Source organism: Capra hircus, chromosome 15 (assembly GCF_001704415.2).
Source record: "Capra hircus breed San Clemente chromosome 15, ASM170441v1, whole genome shotgun sequence".
Lineage (NCBI taxonomy): Eukaryota > Metazoa > Chordata > Mammalia > Artiodactyla > Bovidae > Capra > Capra hircus.
In genome coordinates, this window is record NC_030822.1 from 25610727 (window position 1) to 25630128 (window position 19402).

Consider the following 19402-nt stretch of genomic DNA (forward strand, 5'->3'; position numbering starts at 1 on the left):
GTGATTTATTAACTTATTTAATTTATATATTGAGGACCTAAAATTTGTTAGAAAATTCTAGATACTTGGTATTCAACAATAGACAAAACAGGCAAAATTCACTACCCTGATGGTTCAGTATTAAATTGTAATCAGGGTCAACTTTTACAATAACTTTAGAAGCTTATTATTTCCACCATGTGGATTAAAAAAACCAATATATACAGAAACTAAATGACTTTCTTTAGTACTATAATTCTCAAAATTTCTGGTTTCAGATACCCTCTACATTTAAAATAGGCATTGAGGATCTCAAGGAGCTATTTGCATAAGGGCAACCAGGTAGCATTAGTGGTAAAGAACCCATCTGCCAATGCAGAAAATGAAAAGAGACAAAGGTTCGATCCCTCGGTTGGGAAGATCCCCTAGAGGAGGGCATAGCAACCAACTCCAGTATTCCTGCCTGGAGAATCCCACGGACAGCAGAGCCTGGCAGGTTACAGTCCATGGGTTGCAGAGCTGGACATGACTGAAGCGACTTAGCATGCAAGCATGCATATCAATTGATACTTACCACATTAGAAATTGAAAGAGAAATTTAGAAAATATTTATGTTAACTCATTGTAAATAACTATCAAATCCATTCAAATAATATAAAAACACATTTGAAAAATATATATTCCAAAAGAAAAAATTGGAGTGAGAGATGACACAGATTTACATGTTTGCAAAATACCTTAATATCTGCCTTAATAGAAGACAGCTAAGATTGAAAGCAGGAAGAGAAGGGGACAACAGAAGATGGGATGGATCACTGACTCAATGGACATGAGTTTGAGCAAGCTCCAGGAGATGGTGAAGGACAGGAAAGCTTGGCGTGCTGCAGTCCACGGGGTCGCAAAGAATCAGACACGACTGAGCGACTGAACAGCAACAACAAGATACTCATGTGTGCTCCATCGTGTCCAACTCTTTCGACCCCGTGGACTGTAGTCCACTAGGCTCCTCTGTCCGTGGGATTTCCCAGGCAAGAATTCTGGAGTGGGTTGCCATTTTCTCCTCCAGTGGATCTTCTTAACTCAGAGATTGAACCCAAGTTTCTTGGGTCTCCTGCATTGATTGGCAGGTGGATTCTTTACCACTTGAATCACCTTGGGATACCTGCATTAAATCTGCTGCAATGTGTTGTTTTTGTTGAAGGTTAAGTAGAAAATCTGGCCTCATACAGATTAACTAGTTGGAAAAAAGAAGACTATTTTAATATTTCAGATAAATGTCAGTATTTTTCTTTGGTATTCCACCAAAGCCCTACCTATGGTAATTTCTCAAATTTTTGTTGCAAAGTGGAATCTTAAAGTTTCAATGAACTTTCACATAAATTGTTTCATAACAGGTCTATCTTGTAGTCTGAATTCATCATTTATCCAAGCATCATTCTGTGATATCAAATAGGGGCCATTTGGAGAATATCTTTTCCCTAAATCAGGGGTCCCCAACCTCTGGGCCACAGACTGGTACCTGTCAGATCAACAGTAGCATTAGATTGGAAATAAAGTGCACAATAAATGTAATGCACTTGAATCATCCCAAACCATCCCTCCTCTCCCAGGTCTTGAAAAACTGTCTGCCACAAAACTGGCCCCTGGTGCCAAAAAGTTTGGGGACCGCTGCTTATGCGGATATCCCATATGTTGATTTATTTTTTACTGAAGAGCATGAAAAGCACAATTGTTAATATCACCATTGATTTTTATCAGAAAAAATAAATACTGGGAAACTCTCAAGCCCAACAAACATTCTTGATTATTTTCCTTAAAATGACAAGCTAGTTTTGTGCATTTTATAAAAGACTATTTGCTAAATACCCAAATCGGAATATTCATAGTTTGTTTGGTAATTGTTCTTTGTCTGGCAATTGTTGAAAAAAATGTTGGTTTGGTATGCAGCTCCAACAATCACACAGGTGCTCTCTGACACTCCCATCACACTTCAGGGTATAGCACAAGTACTTCTTGCACACTTAGTGCTTTGTCAGATAGAACATTGAGAAAACATTTATTCAAGGGTAGAGACTTGATACAATTAATAATTATTACTGCTTCATCAAAGATATTTTGAAATGTCTTTGTTGTTGTTCAGTTGCTAAGTCATATCCAACTCTTTGTGACCCTATGTACTGCAGCATGCCAGGCATCCCTATCTTTCACTACCTCCTGGAGTTTGCTCAAATTCATGTCCATTGAGTCAGTAATGGTGTTCAACCATCTGAAATTTTGTACTGGCATCTTAAAAATGGTGACTATAGTGAGAAATACAATCATTACTAGTAGTTTTTGGTGCCACTGCTTTGAGTGATGCAAAGCCACCAAAAAATTTTATCCACCAGTGCTTTTGTACCATCTGTGCAGACTTCAATGTGGTAAAGAAAGCAAATAGTATCTTAGTATTATTATGAAAATAGTATTGACCTCACGAACACTGAAAAAGACATGCAGGCCACAAACTGAGACTCTGCCTGGAACATAACGTTGTTAGAGCTTGGGTTTGAGTGCCCATTTATCTTATTCTAAACCTCCAAATATTGATTGTAGGATCCCACTGACTTCTCCCCCCACCCCCTGTCCATCCTAGACCTCATAATTTATCATTTCAGCTGATCTCTTGCCAACATTCTCCTCTCCACTGCCACCTTGCCCTTTTGCCCTCTTGCTCTAGAAATCTCCAATCTGAATGACGGTACTCCAATTTAGCTGCTAAGCATATCCAAAGAAAATTAAATACAGGTAGCCCTTGTGAATGTGTGGTTTCAACCTCACGTAAGTCCACCACATCTCTCCTTGAAATGATTCTGCATCCCTAGTCACTGCTTATGGAGAAGGGGTCATATGCGGACTAAGTGAAAAGTCGGGACTGGAATGTAAAATAGCTGATGCCCAGCCAATTTCATTCTCATCTGCCGCTAGGTGGCAGTAAAGACACTAACAAATAATGCCAGTGAGGAAGAGGGTGGCCAATTGTGCTATGTATTTTAAATCTTTCCTGCTTCTAGACCATTTTGAATTAAGAAAAAAGGGACTTTGTGATTTTTCATGCTAGTATTAAAACCTTCTTTTTCAGTGTTTTGTGTTTTACAGTTCATAAAATATTACCTCAGACATCATTTCTGAAACAAAGTTCCAGATTGATGATGTGCCTTTTAGTAAGAAGCAAAGTTAATACTTAAGTCTAGGGAGTTTGACTTCAAGTCAACAATCTCTTGACAAGACTCTAAAGTATAAAATAAAATCTCATGTCTTTATTACCTCTCTTTGAAAAATTGAGATGTTTGTTTGTGTTGAGAAAGGCATTGCAATGTTCTGAGACAAATTAGTTCATCAGCAGAACTAAGAGCTAATGTCTTCCTAACCAGGACTCAGCCTGCTGGGGCGCAAGTCCTGTACCTAGATAAGATGCAAGCCCAGAGCTGCTCTTGAAGGGAGGAGAGCCAGCTTCTCCTATCACTACTAATCACCTATCACTACTTTCATGCCTAAAGCTACCCTCTAGCTAAAAATTCCAGTTTCTCTCCCTTTCATTCTTCCCTAACACACATTTTCAAGAAGGAAAGATCTGGAAAGTCCATGTCCCTTAAGGCAGTGGTTCCATTAATAAAAAGAAATTTTGTTCCCCAGGGACCATTTTGTGATGACTGGAGACATCAGTGGTTGTCACAACTTGGGGAGCAGGGAGGTTGCTTTTCGTATCCACTGGATAGAGGCCGTAGGGGCTGCTAAACATCGTAAGATACACAGGATCTTAAAACAGAATTATCTGTTTTAAGATAATTTAAGATAATTCCCCTCCTAATCAAAAACAGAATTATCTGCTCTACAGTGTCAATAGTGCAGAGGTCAAGAAACTATGGAAGTGTTGATTTAAATTTTAATGAAAAAGAAAAAGGAGGCAGGTCTAGGGTATCTTTTTCTGCATCCTTAAAATCTCTAGCAGTAAATTCCTTTAGAAAAATCTCTTATATAGCTGACAGTTTATTTACATTCTGCATCTCCTCACAAACTAGTTTAATTCCCTTCAGTATTCCAATTAACTGTTATGGGCCTCAATTTCCTGATAGCTCAGTTGGTAAAGAATCCACCTGCAAAGCAGGAGACCCCGATTCGATTCCTCGGTTGGGAAGATCCACTGGAGAAGGGATAGGCTACCCATGCCAGTATTCTTGGGCTTCTCTTTTGGTTCAGAGGGTAGAGAATCTGTCTGCAATGTGTGAGACCTGGTTTTGATCCCTGGGTTGGGAAGATCCCCTGGAGAAGGAAACAGCTGCTCACTCCAGTATTCTGGCCTGGAGAATTCCATGGACTGTATAGTCCATGGGGTTGCAAAGAGTCAGACAGACTGAACGACTTTCATATCACTTCACTTCGTAGACAGAAAATTGCACTGGATGGTTTTTAAGGTCTCTCCTGGTTTTATATCTGACTTCTAAATACATTATAATGTTTTTACCATTTTAATGCTGGTGATGAATTTACACAGAAAGTCATAGAGAGACTCTAAAATTATTTGCTGTAAAACACTGTTGTGCTTTTTATCCCACTTGGATTCATCTAATAAACATAGAACCAGAATGATCAGAAACATTACCCTTAATGGTCACAGAACAAAACTGCCCAGTAAGTTCTGTTTAATGAGAAGCATAAAATGTGTAAAGTTAACCTTACCTTTCACTATATTCAAAATGAGTTGCACAGGGGCCATATTTGTATTCATAGACAAAACGTGGGATGTAATCAGATGTTATAGCAATTACAAAAGCATTAGTGATCACAGCCAATATACCAATTCCTTCAAGAATTCCATACCAGATACCTAGTGGGAGAAAGATAAAAGACAGTGAATAAAAAGAAAAAACAGAAAATCCTTTAGTTTTCCAACCTTTAACTTGGAAAAGATGTTTTAGTTATGCTGGAACCAAGTATTGTGAAGTGTTAGTTGCTCAGTTGTCTCTGACTCTTTGGGACCCCGTAGACTATAGCCCGCCAGGTTCCTCTGTTCATGGAATTCTCCAGGCAAGGATACTGGAGTAAGTAGCCATTCTCCAGAGGATCTTCCTGACCCAGGGATCGAACCCAGGTCTCCCACACTGCAGACAGATCTTCACCGTCTGAGTCACCAGGGAACCCGCTGTTGGAACCAAGCTCTGTCCACTATTTATTTTCTAAGGATGGTGTATATCTCACTACAGATATTACAGCTACCGAATTCTTTCTATAGAGAGGAGGAAGATCCCATCTACAGAGACTTGAAAATTAGAAGATTGTTGGAATTGGTTTTTATTTTTAACAATGAGATATGGCATAGATGCTTACGATTCTTCAAAGCCTATATATAGAACTTGATTAGTACTTAAACCAATAAAAATATAGTAGTACTTCACTGTCTGAACCCCAAAATATCTGCATTCACTATGAGTTTTGCCTTTATCTTTGTCAAAAACATTTTTGATGTAAAAATATTAAAAAGTAAAACTAGTTTAGTGTCAAGATCTGGAAATCACTGGTTTCTTAAGAAGCAGAAAATCTCAACCCATCTGGCATTACATAGATACACGAAACAGGCTTTGAAATTGTATATCATTAACAGACTATTGATTTTGGTCAAAAGTGATGTTTCAAATAGGATTAAAATTAACTTTAAAAAACAATGATATGAAAAAATAAGTCCTAGAAAGGTATATATGACAGCCTTTACAGTTACAAACAAGTTTATGAAATAGCAACGCTCAGTAAGAACTTACTCTCAGGAAAGAGTTATAAATAAAATTACTCTCATTTCATTCTTTTGTTAATGAAAACAGTTTTGTTATGTTTGGAAGGGAGCTCCAGCAATAGAAACACATATGGTGCTAAGTAAGATCAAGCCACCACTTGGCCTTAGCAATGCAAAAACCCATGTAGTTCCTGAATCTTACCTATGTCGGTTGCTCGGGCTGGCAAAGGCCTCCGCCACTGGGTGACAAATTTGTATGCATCCAGCCTGATTTCGATGATATTGTTTAACAAGGCCAAAAGGGGGGCCAGAGGAAAAGCGGCAACAAAGATGGTGGTAAAACCAAACTGCAAAACTGTAAAGGCAGAGAGTTAGAAAATTAGTAATATAAACAGTCTCATTTATTGAGTGTCTTCTTTGTACTGTATTAGGCATCTTTACATAGATTGCCTTTAATCCTTTCAACACCCAAAAAGTAAGTATGCTTATCCTAGTTTACAGTTGAGAAAACTTGAAGCTCATAGCTGTTAATCTGGCTAAAAGATAGATAGCTAAAAAGGGGTTAAAATCTGAATTCAAACTCAGGTCTCAATAGACTGTAAAAAGCTCTATGAGCCTTTTACCTCTATGCGATACGTCATAAAAGAAGAAAAATGTCAGAGGACTTGAAGAAAACTGCTCAGTCCTAGAAGAGAAGCAAGAGACCTAATCTTGTCCTCTGTTTTTCTGGATGAGAAAACTGAGGCCCAGAGAACAAAAGCAAAAGTTAAAACAACACACCAACATGCAGCGATCTTAACAGTCGATCCTTATTTTCATAATATAAATAAGCTTCTTGAAGAAGCCCAGACTCAGACGGATCTGTGCAAAGATTTACTGTGAGAAAGAATTACTGCTTTATTTGGGGGGGATGATACATTTCTTAACATAGGAATGAGTTTTGCTTTATTATGTTCCTTTAAAATATTTGTTCAAAAGGTAGATACTTTCATTTTGCTCAAATGTTATGGTTGACAGAGCAATATGCATAAGCCTTCCAAGGGCACTGCCTTAATATCTTCTCTAGCTCTGCTGAGATAAAGGTGTAGTTGTGTTTTAGAAAGCTTGGAGTTGGAAAGGAGAGAGACAGTTTTCTCTCTGGAATCAGAGTCTGCGTGAAGTAGAAAAAACTATCAAGAAGGTCAAACAGCTTTGCAGAAGGTTCCATACCCATTTCTAAGTACTCATCCATCAGTCCGTGAATATTCATGGGCTGCAGATTCCAATCATTTTCCCACTGAGGGATGGAAGCATCTTGAATTCCCCGCTTGATTTTATGTCGTGACCACCAGTTCTGGATCAACCTACATTATGAGGAGACAAAGGGCTTTTGAGCTCTTATTTAAGCAACTGGTAAACAATTTACAGTGCATTAGGAAAAGTGAAACATTTGGAAGGAATGATACTAAAGCTGAAACTCCAGTACTTTGGCCACCTCATGCGAAGAGTTAGCTCATTGGAGAAGACTTTGATGCTGGGAGGGATTGAGGGCAGGAGGAGAAGGGGACGACAGAAGATGAGATGGCTGGATGGCATCACTGACTCGATGGATGTGAGTCTGAGCGAACTCCGGGAGTTGGTGATGGACAGGGAGGCCTGGTGTGCTGCGATTCATGGGGTCGCAAAGAGTCGGACACAACTGAGCGACTGAACTGAACTGAACTGAACTACCTTGAAACTGTACTGGGAATGGGGGGGTCTTTATATAGTCTCAACTTCATTTTTACAAAGTTATTTATTCATTTATTTTTGGCTGTGCTGCATCTTCCTTGCTGCACGTGGGCTTTCTCTAGTTGTGGCAGGCGGGGCTATTCTCTTATTGCAGTGGCTGGGCTTTTCATTGCTGTAACTTCTCTCTCAGCAGAGCACAGGCTCTAAGGCATGTGGGCTTCAGTAGTTGTGACACACAGGCTCAGTAGTTGTGGTGCTTGGGCTTAGTTTCCCCACAGAATGAGGAATCTTCCCAGAGCGGGGATCAAACCCATGTCCCCTGCTTGGCAGCAGGATTCTTAACCACTGGACCAAAGGGGTCCTAGACTTCCTAGCCCCTATAAACATCTACATATTTTTCAGAGTTGATCCTCCCATGCACTGGTGCTTCCTGACATTGTTTAGACAGAGTCTCATTTCTATGATTCTATGATCCCATCTATATAAATATTTAAACTCCTATGCTGCCTGCTGTAATTGTATCTGAGCCCTTCCTGCCAAATCTTCTTGCTGTGCTCTCTGAACACGAGAAAAATCATTTAACTGAGCCCTACCTAGAGTTTCAAGAGATGTAATTTCTAGTCTCCACCCTACAATGCATTAGCTGTGTGGCTTTTATTAAGTCACTTCACTTCTCTGAGTCTATAAACATGAACCATTCAAGCAATTGCACTCTGCTTCTATAGAGAACAATAATTTACAGGCAATGAGTCTGTGTTTCAGTCCATTTATCAGACTTGGGAAGGAAGTAACAATACTCTTTCCCCAGTCCAGGGGCAGTCTTAAAATTATATGACTCAGAAATATCCTGGTATGCAAATATTATAGACTTCTGGGTAATTAATTATTTTAAGAGTTAGATGAAAATTATCTCTAGGATAAAGGGAATTTCACAGGACTCAGTGAACACTACCCAACTCTCAGTTGTAATTAATCATGGACTTAGAGCTTTAGTGGGGGTTGGAAGAGCCACTATAGCTAGATAAAAACGTCGGGCAGAGTGCTTCAGTGTGTGCTCCATGTAGGTTGCCTCTGGAGCCTCATGAAGATGAAAAAGAGGGTTGGAGTTGGAAAACCAGCTTGCTTCTATGTTATTTACTTCAATCTGCTTAAGATTCTACTTGAAGAAAGAGAATTGTGGTTTAAAGTTTAAAAATTATTGCTTTAGGGGCTAGGTCACTCCTGTTACATTTTCTGCAGCAAGGTCTTAAATCAATTGTTGGAAAAACCCCACCAAGATATCCTTTGCCATGGTACCCTTGGGATTTGAAATACAAAATCCAGGCTGACCTCTTGGGCAAGGACATGGTGGAAGGTGCTGTCCAAAGTGCACAGTATGTATAGAAGTACATGGATAATGATAACAATAAGAATCAATGTTAATACCACAATGGCTACCACACCATTTTGACTGTGCTTGTGAAGTACCCACACTATGTCAGATGATGCTGTGGTAGGCACTTGATACCTAATTTATTCTGATATTTTCAAATTACATTCTTCAAAATTTATGTTCAAAGAGATGAGCCGAGGATAGAAAGGGATATGAAAAATGCACTGGACTTCCCAAACTGCTGTTGCTATTCTCTTTATTCGCTTTAATGCATTTGACTCTTGAGGATTTGTATAAATATCTCTTCACAAAAAGCTTCTGTCACTTATTGATGAAGATTTAAATACCATTGTCATATAATCTAATCTTCATAAATCCCTTATTTTACAAATTAAAAAATAATGTCTCAGAGAGGTTAAGTAAATTATCTTTATCAAGAGGCAGAGAACAAATCTGAACCAGGTCTCAGTAATTTCACAGTCCAGTGCTCTAAGACTGCCTGTAATTTAACACAATACTTTATTGCCAATTTCAGGGTTAATATCACCTCTCCAACCCCTCTGCTCAGGCATGTCCTGATATAGTTATGCGACAATGAGGAGAAAAAAATATTGTATAATTTGATGACTGAGCCTAAACTATTTATAGCATCAGTTAACTAACCAGTTCCTCCCCCATAGCAAGGAAATTTCTCAATACTACATTGTTTTTAGCTTGATTAGACCTCAAAGCTTCCATATCACATTATTTTAAATACACTCTATTTCACTATATTCTAAAGGATAATATATTTTTGTAGATGTAAAAGTGAGCATTCAAGGTCCTTTTATGTCAGCATTTCACAGAATGTATCTATATGGGCAAAAATAGAATGCTGTTGGTTTGATATTGTCACAACCAATACTGGTGTAATGATTTTTGTTATTATTGTTGTTGTAACAAAGAGCCCAAAATATTCCCATCTACGACTTTAACTTTATTTTATTTTGCTTTTTTTTGGCAGGCGGGTAGAATGGAGGTTCTATGTATTAAACAAAAACAACTACCACCTTAGTCTTTTGGTAACCAAAAGAAACCAGAAAGTTATTTTTGTCCTCAAGAACCCACACTATCAATAATGCTTTAAGAATACCAACAAGTGTGTTAGGATACCGAACAGAATACAAGTATTTTACATCCATTCTTTCCATTAATCCTTTAAACTGTTCTTGAGAAGATACAGCCATTGAGCCCTTCTAGGAGATGTGAAAACTAAGGCCAGACTGACTTACACACGGTCACACATTTCAGAGAGGAGCAGAATGGAAACTGAACTGTTATGAGCCTGCTTACCAAGCCCACTTCTTAACAACCAGCCATACTGCCGTACCTTTCTTCTTTGTCACTCTCTATGTACATGTGTGCACACTCAGTTGTGTCTGACTTTTTGAGGTCCCACAGACTATAACCCCCCAGGCTCCTCTGTCCATTGACTTCTCCAGGAAAGAATCCTGGAGTGGGTTGCCATCTCCCTCTCCAGGGGATCTTCCCAACCCAGTGATTGAATGTGACGCTGTTCTATTTCCTGCATTGGCAGGAAGGTTCTTTACCACTAGGGCCTCCTGGGAAGACCTGTCACACTATACATGGCCAGTGTAAAAATTAAGTACTCACGGGTATCCCAGTTCCATGAAATTGTTCCATATTTGCTTCAAAAACATGATAACTCCCATCTGGAGGCAAAGGTCTATCAAACAGCCACTAGGGTGACACTGAAACAAACAATAGGAGCAATAAGGATCTCGCTGTTCTCAGATAGCTTAAATACCCCTGTCTTCCAACTGCATAGCAAATTCTAAAGCCATGTCTCCTCATGTCAATGCACAAAGAGAATAAAAACAAGGGAGGAATAGCATGTATGAGGATACTTGATAGGGAAGTTTTCAGCAAATATACTGGAATATTGATCAAAATTATAACAACAATAACAACAAACCTTTTTTTCTCATGGCCACCCCATGAGGTGTGTTCTCTGCATTGGAAGCACAAAATCTTAACCACTGGACCACCAGGGAAGTCTAACAAATCTTCCTTTTAATGAACACTTACTACTGCCAGGCTCCATGATAGGCATGATCGCATTTAATGAACGCTCTGGAGTACTTTATGAAAACAGTGTAAGTACTAGTCACTCAGTCATGTCTGATTTTGTGATCCCATGGACTGTAGTCCACCAAGCTCCTCTGTCCATGGAATTCCCCGGGCAAGAACATTGGAATGGATAGCCACTTCCTTCTTCAAAGGATCTTCCCGACACATGGATCAAACCTGGGTCTCCTGCATTGCAGACAGCTTCTTTACCATCTGAACCATCAAGGAATCAATTTAATAACCAAGCGATATTAAAATATTTAACAAAATGTTTATAGTTTTAAAAATAAGCTTCCTACCTCAGGCTAATTTTAAATTTGTAGAAAATTTGCAAAGCTAAAATAGTACAGAGAGTGCCAATATGCTCCTCTCCCAATTCCCTTCACTGCCCCTTACAGAACCAAGGTATATTGTCAAAGCTAAGAAATTCACAGTAACACATTTCTATTAGGTAGTGTATTAAAAAACAGAGACATCGCTTTGCTGACAAAAGCCTGTATAGTCAAAGCTATAGTTTTTCTAGTAGTCATGTACGGATGTGAGATTTGGACCATAAAGAAGGCTGAGTGCCAAAGAATTGATACTTTCGAACTGTGGTGTTGAAGAAGAACTCTTGAGAATCCCTTGGATAGCAAGGAGATCAAACCAGTCAATCCTACAGAATCATCCCTGAATATTCATTGGAAGGACTGACGCTGAAACTGAAGCTCTAATACTTTGGCCACCTGATGAGAAGAGCTGACTCAATGGAAAAGACCCTGATACTGGGAAAGACTGAGGGCAGGAGGAGAAGGGGATGACAGAGAATAAGATAGTTGGATGGCATCACCAATTCAACAGACATGAGTTTGAGCAAGCTCTGGGAGATAGTGAAGGACAGGGAGGCCTGGAGAGCTACAGTCCATGGGGTCACAAAGAGTCAGCCATGACTTAGCAACTGAACAGCAATTAACTAAACTCCAGACTTTACCTGCAGATTTCACCTGCTCCGGGATCTAATCTGGGATACCTCGTAGAATTGATTTGTCATGTCTCTTCCAATCTCCTCTGGTCTAGGCAGTTTCTCAGATTTTCATATTCTTAACAATTTTAAGTATCACTGACAAGCATCCTGTGGACAATCCCCCAAGCTGGGTTAATCTCATGTTTTCACATTTAGACTGGGGTTATATGTTTTGGGAATGGAGGTAGGGTACAGTAGTGAAGTGCCATTTTCACCATCAGGGTTACATGGTATCCACACCTCATTACTAGTGATATTAACCTTCAATATTTGGTTAGTATAGTATCTGCCAGGTGTTTCCATTGAAAAGTTACTCATTTTTCCTCTCTCTCAGAAGTGAGTCACTAAGTCTAGCCCATTCTCAAGATGGGGGGAAGGTCTATCACCCAGGGAGGAATTATCTATGCATATTATAATGCATTTACGTGATAAAAGTATGCCACAAAACAGTTTGCCAGTATGATCCCAGTGATGCCCTGTCTGTGCTCCACTGCTTTTTAGTCTTCAGTAATAGCATTAGAGGGCTTCTCAGGTGGCTCAGTGGTAAAGAATCCATTTGCCAACGCAAATGGGTCTGGAAGATCCTCTGGAGGAGGAAATGGCAACCTGCTCAGGTATTCTTGCCTGGAAAATCCCATGGACAGAGGAGCCTGGTGGGCTACAGTCCATAGGGCTGCAAAGTCAGACATGGCTGAGTGACTGAGCATGCATGAATGCAACATTAGAAACCATTGCACACAAAAATGTGATTACAATGAAAATTGTAATCAATGTGTTTTGCTTGAAAACTGCGCACTATTTGAGTAGGAAAGCGTAGGTCTTTTTCTTTGGAAATGGGTTCATGTCCTGCTCATAAGGCTGATGTTCTTTGTAGCTTTGATCTACAGTTTCTATTTCTATCAAGTCAGTACCAGTGGGACTTCAAAGGGAACAAATACTTAGGACACAAAGAGCCTCCTTTTCTGTTTCCAGCCCAGTAACTTAAAACTCTCCAATCTGAGCCAGAGAGAGGGTTTGCCAGTGGTAGTTTTTATCGTGTGGAGAAGTTTCAGTTCTCCTATACAAGCATACTCCTTTTCAGGATGAATTTAGGACCCCCTGAACTCTGCCATATATATACCATAAACAGGTTTAGTAGAATGTCTGAGACCGAATAATTACTAAGCTACAGAGGCAGATCACAGATCACAGTTGCAAGCTGAAACTGTTCATTTTTTGTAGAGAGACTCAAAGAGGCAAATTAACTTGTCCAAGATCATGCAATGCTAACTGGTGATGTGGAAATGAAAGCTGTGGTCTCCTCTACCCTAATGCACTGCTCCCTCACATAATGCTAAGGATGACTTCTATTTATCAAATATGTTTGCTGCCTTGTAGGGCTGCTTTAGCAAAGCCTATTATTTTGTGGAAAGGGAAAAAGAAGACCATCATAGACTCTCCGCAATGGTAGAGCAAAGTGGGGAGGCCAGAGGACAGGCCATTTACAATTTTGTTGGAATTGAGCATAAGGATTTTGTGATTTATAGGACAGAGTGTGTTAGTCGCTCAGTCATGTCCAACTCTTTGCGACCCCATGAGCAGTAGCCCGCCAGGCCCCTCTGCCCATGGAATTCTCCAGGCAAGAATACTGGAGTGGATTGCCATTTCCTTCTCTAATATGGTAGAGAAAGCGGTCTAACAGTTTCAGTGAATCTACCTCCTCACATAATGATTCCTTTGAACTAAATCCAGTCCTTCAATACTCTAAAATTCATTTAGTAAAAAGTCTATACTTAGAAAGAGTAAAGTGAAAGTCACTCAGTTGTGTCGGACTCTTTGTGACCCCATGGACTATACAGTCCCTGGAATTCTCCAGGCCAGAATACTGGAGTGGGTAGCCATTCCCTTCTCCAGGGGATCTTCCCAACCCAGGTTTCAAAACCAGGACTCCCACATTGCAGGCAGATTCTTTACCAGATGAGCCACCAGGGAAGCTCAGAATGAGTAAAGGGCATGGATAAATGTGCAGGAGATCCAGACTTTCATTCCCATTGCACCACTCACAATCATATGACAGGCAGCAGTTCAGTCGCTCAGTCATGTCCGACTCCTCGCCACCCAATGGACTGCAGCATGCAGGGCTTCCTTGTCCATCACCAATTCCTGGAGTTTACGCAAACTCATGACCATCAAGTCAGTAATGCCATCCAACCATCTCATCCTCTGTCATCCCCATCCCCTCTCACCTTCAATCTTTCCCAGCATCAGGGTTTTTTCCAAAGTGTCAGTTCTTTGCATCAGGTTGTCAAAGTATTGGAGTTTCAGCAATAGCATCAGTCCTTCCAATGAATATTTAGGAAGATTTCCCTTGGGATGGACTGGTTGGACTTCTTGCAGTCCAAGAGACTCTCAAGAGTCTTCTCCAACACCACAGTTCAAAAGCATCAATTCTTCAGCTTTCTTTACAGTCCAATTCTCACATCCATACACGACTACTGGAAAAACAATAACTTGGACTAGACAGACCCCTGTTGGTAAAGTAATGTTTCTGCTTTTTAATATGCTGTCTAGGTTGCTCACTAGATTTTCTTACGGGGAGCAAGTGTATTTTAATTTCATGGCTGCAGTCACCATCTGCAGTGATTTTGGAGCCCCCCAAAATAAAGTCTGTTACTGTTTCCATTGTTTCCCCATCTATTTGCCGTGAAAATTAGAGATACCAAGGGAACATTTCATGCAAAGATGGGCTCGATAAAGGACAGAAATGGTATGGACCTAACAGAGGCAGAAGATATTAAGAAGAGGTGGTAAGAATACACAGAAGAACTGTACAAAAAAGATCTTCAAGACCAAGATAATCACGATGATGTGATCACTCACCTAGAGCCAGACACCCTGGAATGTGAAGTCAAGTGGGCCTTAGAAAGCATCACTACGAACAAAGCTAGTGGAGGTGATGGAATTCCAGTTGAGTTATTTCAAATCCTGAAAGATGATGCTGTGAAAGCGCTGCACTCAATATGCCAGCAAATTTGGAAAACTCGGCAGTGGCCACAGGACTGGAAAAGGTCAGTTTTCATTCCAATCCCAAAGAAAGGCAATGGCAAAGAATGCTGGAACTACCGCACAATTACACTCATCTCACACGCTAGTAAAGTAATGCTCAAAATTCTCCAAGCCAGGCTTCAGCAGTATGTGAACCGTGAAATTCCAGATGTTCAAGCTGGTTTTAGAAAAGACAGAGGAACCAGAGATCAAATTGCCAGCATCCGCTGGATCACGGAAAAAGCAAGAGAGTTCCAGAAAAACATCTATTTCTGCTTTATTGACTATGCCAAAGCCTTTGACTGTGTGGATCACAATAAACTGTGGAAAGTTCTGAAAGAGATGGGCATACCAGACCACCTGACCTGCCTCTTGAGAAACCTGTATGCAGGTCAGGAAGCAACAGTTAGAACTGGACATGGAACAACAGACTGGTACCAAATAGGAAAAGGAGTACGTCAAGGCTGCATATTGTTACCTTGCTTATTTAACTTATATGCAGAAAACATCATGAGAAACTCTGGGCTGGAAGAAGCACAAGCTGGAATCAAGATTGCTGGGAGAGATATCAATAACCTCAGATATGCAGATGACACCACCCTTATGGCAGAAAGTGAAGAGGAACTAAAAAGCCTCTTGATGAAAGTGAAAGAGGAGAGTGAAAATGATGGCTTAAAGCTCAACATTCAGAAAACGAAGATCATGGCATCTGGTCCCATCACTTCATGGGAAATAGATGGGGAAACAGTGGAAACAGTGTCAAATTTATTCTGGGGGGCTCCAAAATCACGTCAGATGGTGACTGCAGCCATGAAATTAAAAGACGCTTACTCCTTGGAAGGAAAGTTATGACCAACCTAGATAGCATGTTGAAAAGCAGAAACATTACTTTGCCAACAAATGTCCATCTAGTCAAGGCTATGGTTTTTCCAGTGGTTATGCATGGATGTGAGAGTTGGACTGTGAAGTAAGCTGAGCACCGAAGAATTGATGCTTTTGAACTGTGGTGTTGGAGAAGACTCTTGAGAGTCCCTTGGACTGCAAGGAGATCCAACCAGTACATCCTAATGGAGATCAGTCCTGGGTGTTCATTGGAGGGACTGATGTTGAAGCTGAAAATCCAATACTTTGGCCACCTCATGCAAAGAGCTAACTCATTGGAAAAGCCCCTGATGCTGGGAAAGATTGAGGGCAGGAGGAGAAGGGGACGACAGAGGATGAGATGGTTGGATGGCATCATTGACTTGATGGACATGTGTTTGGGTGGACTCTGGGAGTTGGTGATGGACAGGGAGGCCTGGCGTGCTGCAGTTTATGGGGTCGCAGAGTCGGACACAACTGAGCAACTGAACTGAACTGAACTGATGGGACCAGATGCCATGATCTTAGTTTTCTGAATGTTGAGTTTTCAGCCAGAATTTTCACTCTCCTCTTTCGCTTTCATCAAGAGGCTCTTTAGTTCTTCACTTTCTCCCATAAGGTTGGTGTCATCTACATATCTGTGCTTATTGATGTTTCTCCCAGAAATCTTGATTACAACTTGTGCTTCATCCAGTCCAGCATTTTGCATAATGTACTCTGCATATAAGTTAAATAAGCAAGGTGACAATATACAGCCTTGACGTACTCCTCTCCTGATTTGGAACCAGTCTGTTGTTTCATGTGCAGTTCTAACTGTTGTTTCTTGACCTGAATACAGGTTTCTCAGGAGGCAGGTCAGGTTGTCTGGTATTCCCATCTCTTTCAGAATTTTCCACAGTTTATTGTGATCCACACAGTCAAAGGCTTTGGCATAGTCAATAAAGAAGTAGGTGTTTTTCTGGAACTCTCTTGCCTTTTCAATGATCTAGTAGATGTTGGCAATTTGATCTCTGGTTCCTCTGCCTTTTCTAAATCCAGCTTGAACATCTGGAAGTTCACAGTTCACATACTGCTGAAGCCTGGCTTGGAGAATTTTAAGCATTACTTTGCAGGCATATGAGACGAGTGCAATTGTGCAGTAGTTTGAGCATTCCTTGGCATTGCCTTTCTTGTCCTGTGGCCACTACTGCTGCGTTTCCAAATGTATTGGCATACTGAGTGCAGCACTTTAACAGCATTATCTTTTGGATTTGAAATAGCTCAACTGGAATTCCATCACCTCCATTAGCTTTGTTCATAGTAATTCTTTTTAAGGCCCATTTTACTTCGCATTCCAGGATGTCTGGCTCTAAGTGAGTGATCACAGCATCGTGGTTATCTGGGTCATTAAGATCTTTTATGTATAGTTCTTCTATGTATTCTTGCCACCTCTTCTTAATATCTTCTGCTTTCTTATGTCCATACCATTTCTGTCCTTTACTGAGACCTTCTTAAAATGAAATGTTACCTCGGTATCTGTAATTTTCTTGAAGAGATCTCTAGTCTTTCCTATTCTATTGTCTTCCTCTATTTCTTTGCAATGATCACTGAAGAAGGCTTTCTTATCTCTCCTTGCTATTCTTTGGAACTCTGCATTCAAATGGGTATATCTTTCCTTTTCACCTTTGCCTTTTGCTTCTCTTCTTTTCACAGCTGCTTGGTTGGCCTCGTCAGACAACCATTTTGCCTTTTTGCCTTTCTTTTTCTTGGGGATGGTCTTGATCGCTGCTTCTGGTACAATGTCACGAACCTCTGTCCATAGCTCTTCAGCACTTTGTATATCAGATCTAATCCCTTGAATCTATTTGTCACTTCACTGTATAATCATGAGGGATTTGATTTAGGTCATACCTGAATAGTCTAGTGGTTTTCCCTACTTCCTTCAATTTAAGTCTGAATTAGCAATAAGAGTTCACGATCTGAGCCACAGTCAGCTCCTGGTCTTGTTTTTGCTGACTGTATAGAGCTTCTACATATTCAGACGCAGGGAATATAATCAATCTGATTTTGGTATTCACCATATGATGATGTTCATGTGTAGAGTCTAGAGTCTTCCCTTGTGTTTTTGGAAGAGGGTATTTGCTATGACCAATGCGTTCTCTTGACAAAACTCTGTTAGCCTTTGCCTTGCCAGGACCAAATTTGCCTGTTAGTCCAGGTATCTCTTGACTTCCTACTTTTGCGTTCCAGTTCCCTATAATGAAAAGGACATCTTTTTTGGGTGTTGGTTCTAAAAGGTCTTATCCATATGACCATGGACAGTTCAAAGCCGGGTGTCTTCATATATTTTTCTCATTTTTTTCCTCATCAAGCCTGGTGAGATGGGTGTTCATATCTCCATTTTGTAAATAATGAATCTACATGGCAGACAGAACTGTGAGACTCTGATATCCTCATTCCTCTCACTTGATCCACTTTAGTATGTCTACTATATTCCAGTTTGTATGTAGGAGCCAGAAATCACTCAGCAATTTCATATCAAAATCTATCTCTATTAGGTTCTCCATTGTGGCAATATGCTATCCCAACGGTGGCTGGAATACACAGTGGTCAGAGCATAAAATTTAGACTGCCTGAATCAAATTAATATCAAAGTGATGACTTCATCACTTTGTAAGTATTTTTTGATGTGTAGGCAAATTATATAACTTCTCTAAGTTTCTGTTTTCTCATCAGTAACATTAGTGTGATAATAGAAATGCTGTAAGGAATCAATACATTAATATATGTAGAACTTTTAGACCAATTGCTTGAATGTGCTCAGTTCAGTTTAGTCACTCAGTTGTGTCCGACTCCTTGTGACCCCATGAACAGCAGCACGCCAGGCCTCCCTGTCCATCACCAACTCCCAGAGGCCACCCAAACCCATGTCCATCAAGTCGGTGATGTCATCCAACAATCTCATCCTCTGTTGTCCCCTCCTCCTCCTGTCCTCAATCTTTCCCAGCATCAGGGGCTTTTCAAATAAGTCAGGTCTTCACATCAGGTGGCCAAAGTATTGGAGTTTCACCTCCAACCTCAGTCCCTCCAATGAACACCCGGGACTGATCTCCTTTAGAATGGACTGGTTGGATCTCCTTGCAGTCCAAGGGACTCTCAAGAGTCTTCTCCAACACCACAGTTCAAAAGCATCAATTTTTCAGCACTCAGGCTTCCTTATAGTCCAACTCTCACATCCATACATGACCTCTGGAAAAACACTAGCCTTGACTAGATGGACCTTTGCTGACAAAGTAATATCTCTGCTTTTCAATATGCTGTCTAGGTTGGTCATAACTTTCCTTCCAAGGAGTAAGTGTCTTTTAATTTCATGGCTGCAATCACCATCTGCAGTGATTTTGGAGCCCAGAAAAATAAAGTCTGACACTGTTTCCACTGTTTCCCCATCTATTTCCCATGAAGTAATGGGACCAGATGCCATGATCTTTGTTTTCTGAATGTTGAGCTTTAAGCCAACTTCTTCACTCTCCTTTTTCACTTTCATCAAGAGGCTCTTTAGTTCTTCTTCACTTTCTGCCAT

General features: G+C 40.3%; 1 protein-coding gene across 2 annotated transcripts in view; it reads right to left on the reverse strand.

Moving 5' to 3' along the window:
• Positions 1-19402, reverse strand: part of ANO3 (anoctamin 3) — a 292092-nt gene that overhangs the window by 9811 nt on the left and 262879 nt on the right. For both annotated transcript variants that reach the window (XM_005690016.3, XM_013969793.2), the window contains 4 exons: positions 10479-10576; positions 6953-7086; positions 5946-6098; positions 4696-4843 (listed from right to left, as the gene is read on the reverse strand). In XM_005690016.3, the coding sequence (XP_005690073.1) occupies positions 4696-4843; positions 5946-6098; positions 6953-7086; positions 10479-10576 (533 nt within the window). The remainder of the gene's footprint in view (positions 1-4695; positions 4844-5945; positions 6099-6952; positions 7087-10478; positions 10577-19402) is intronic.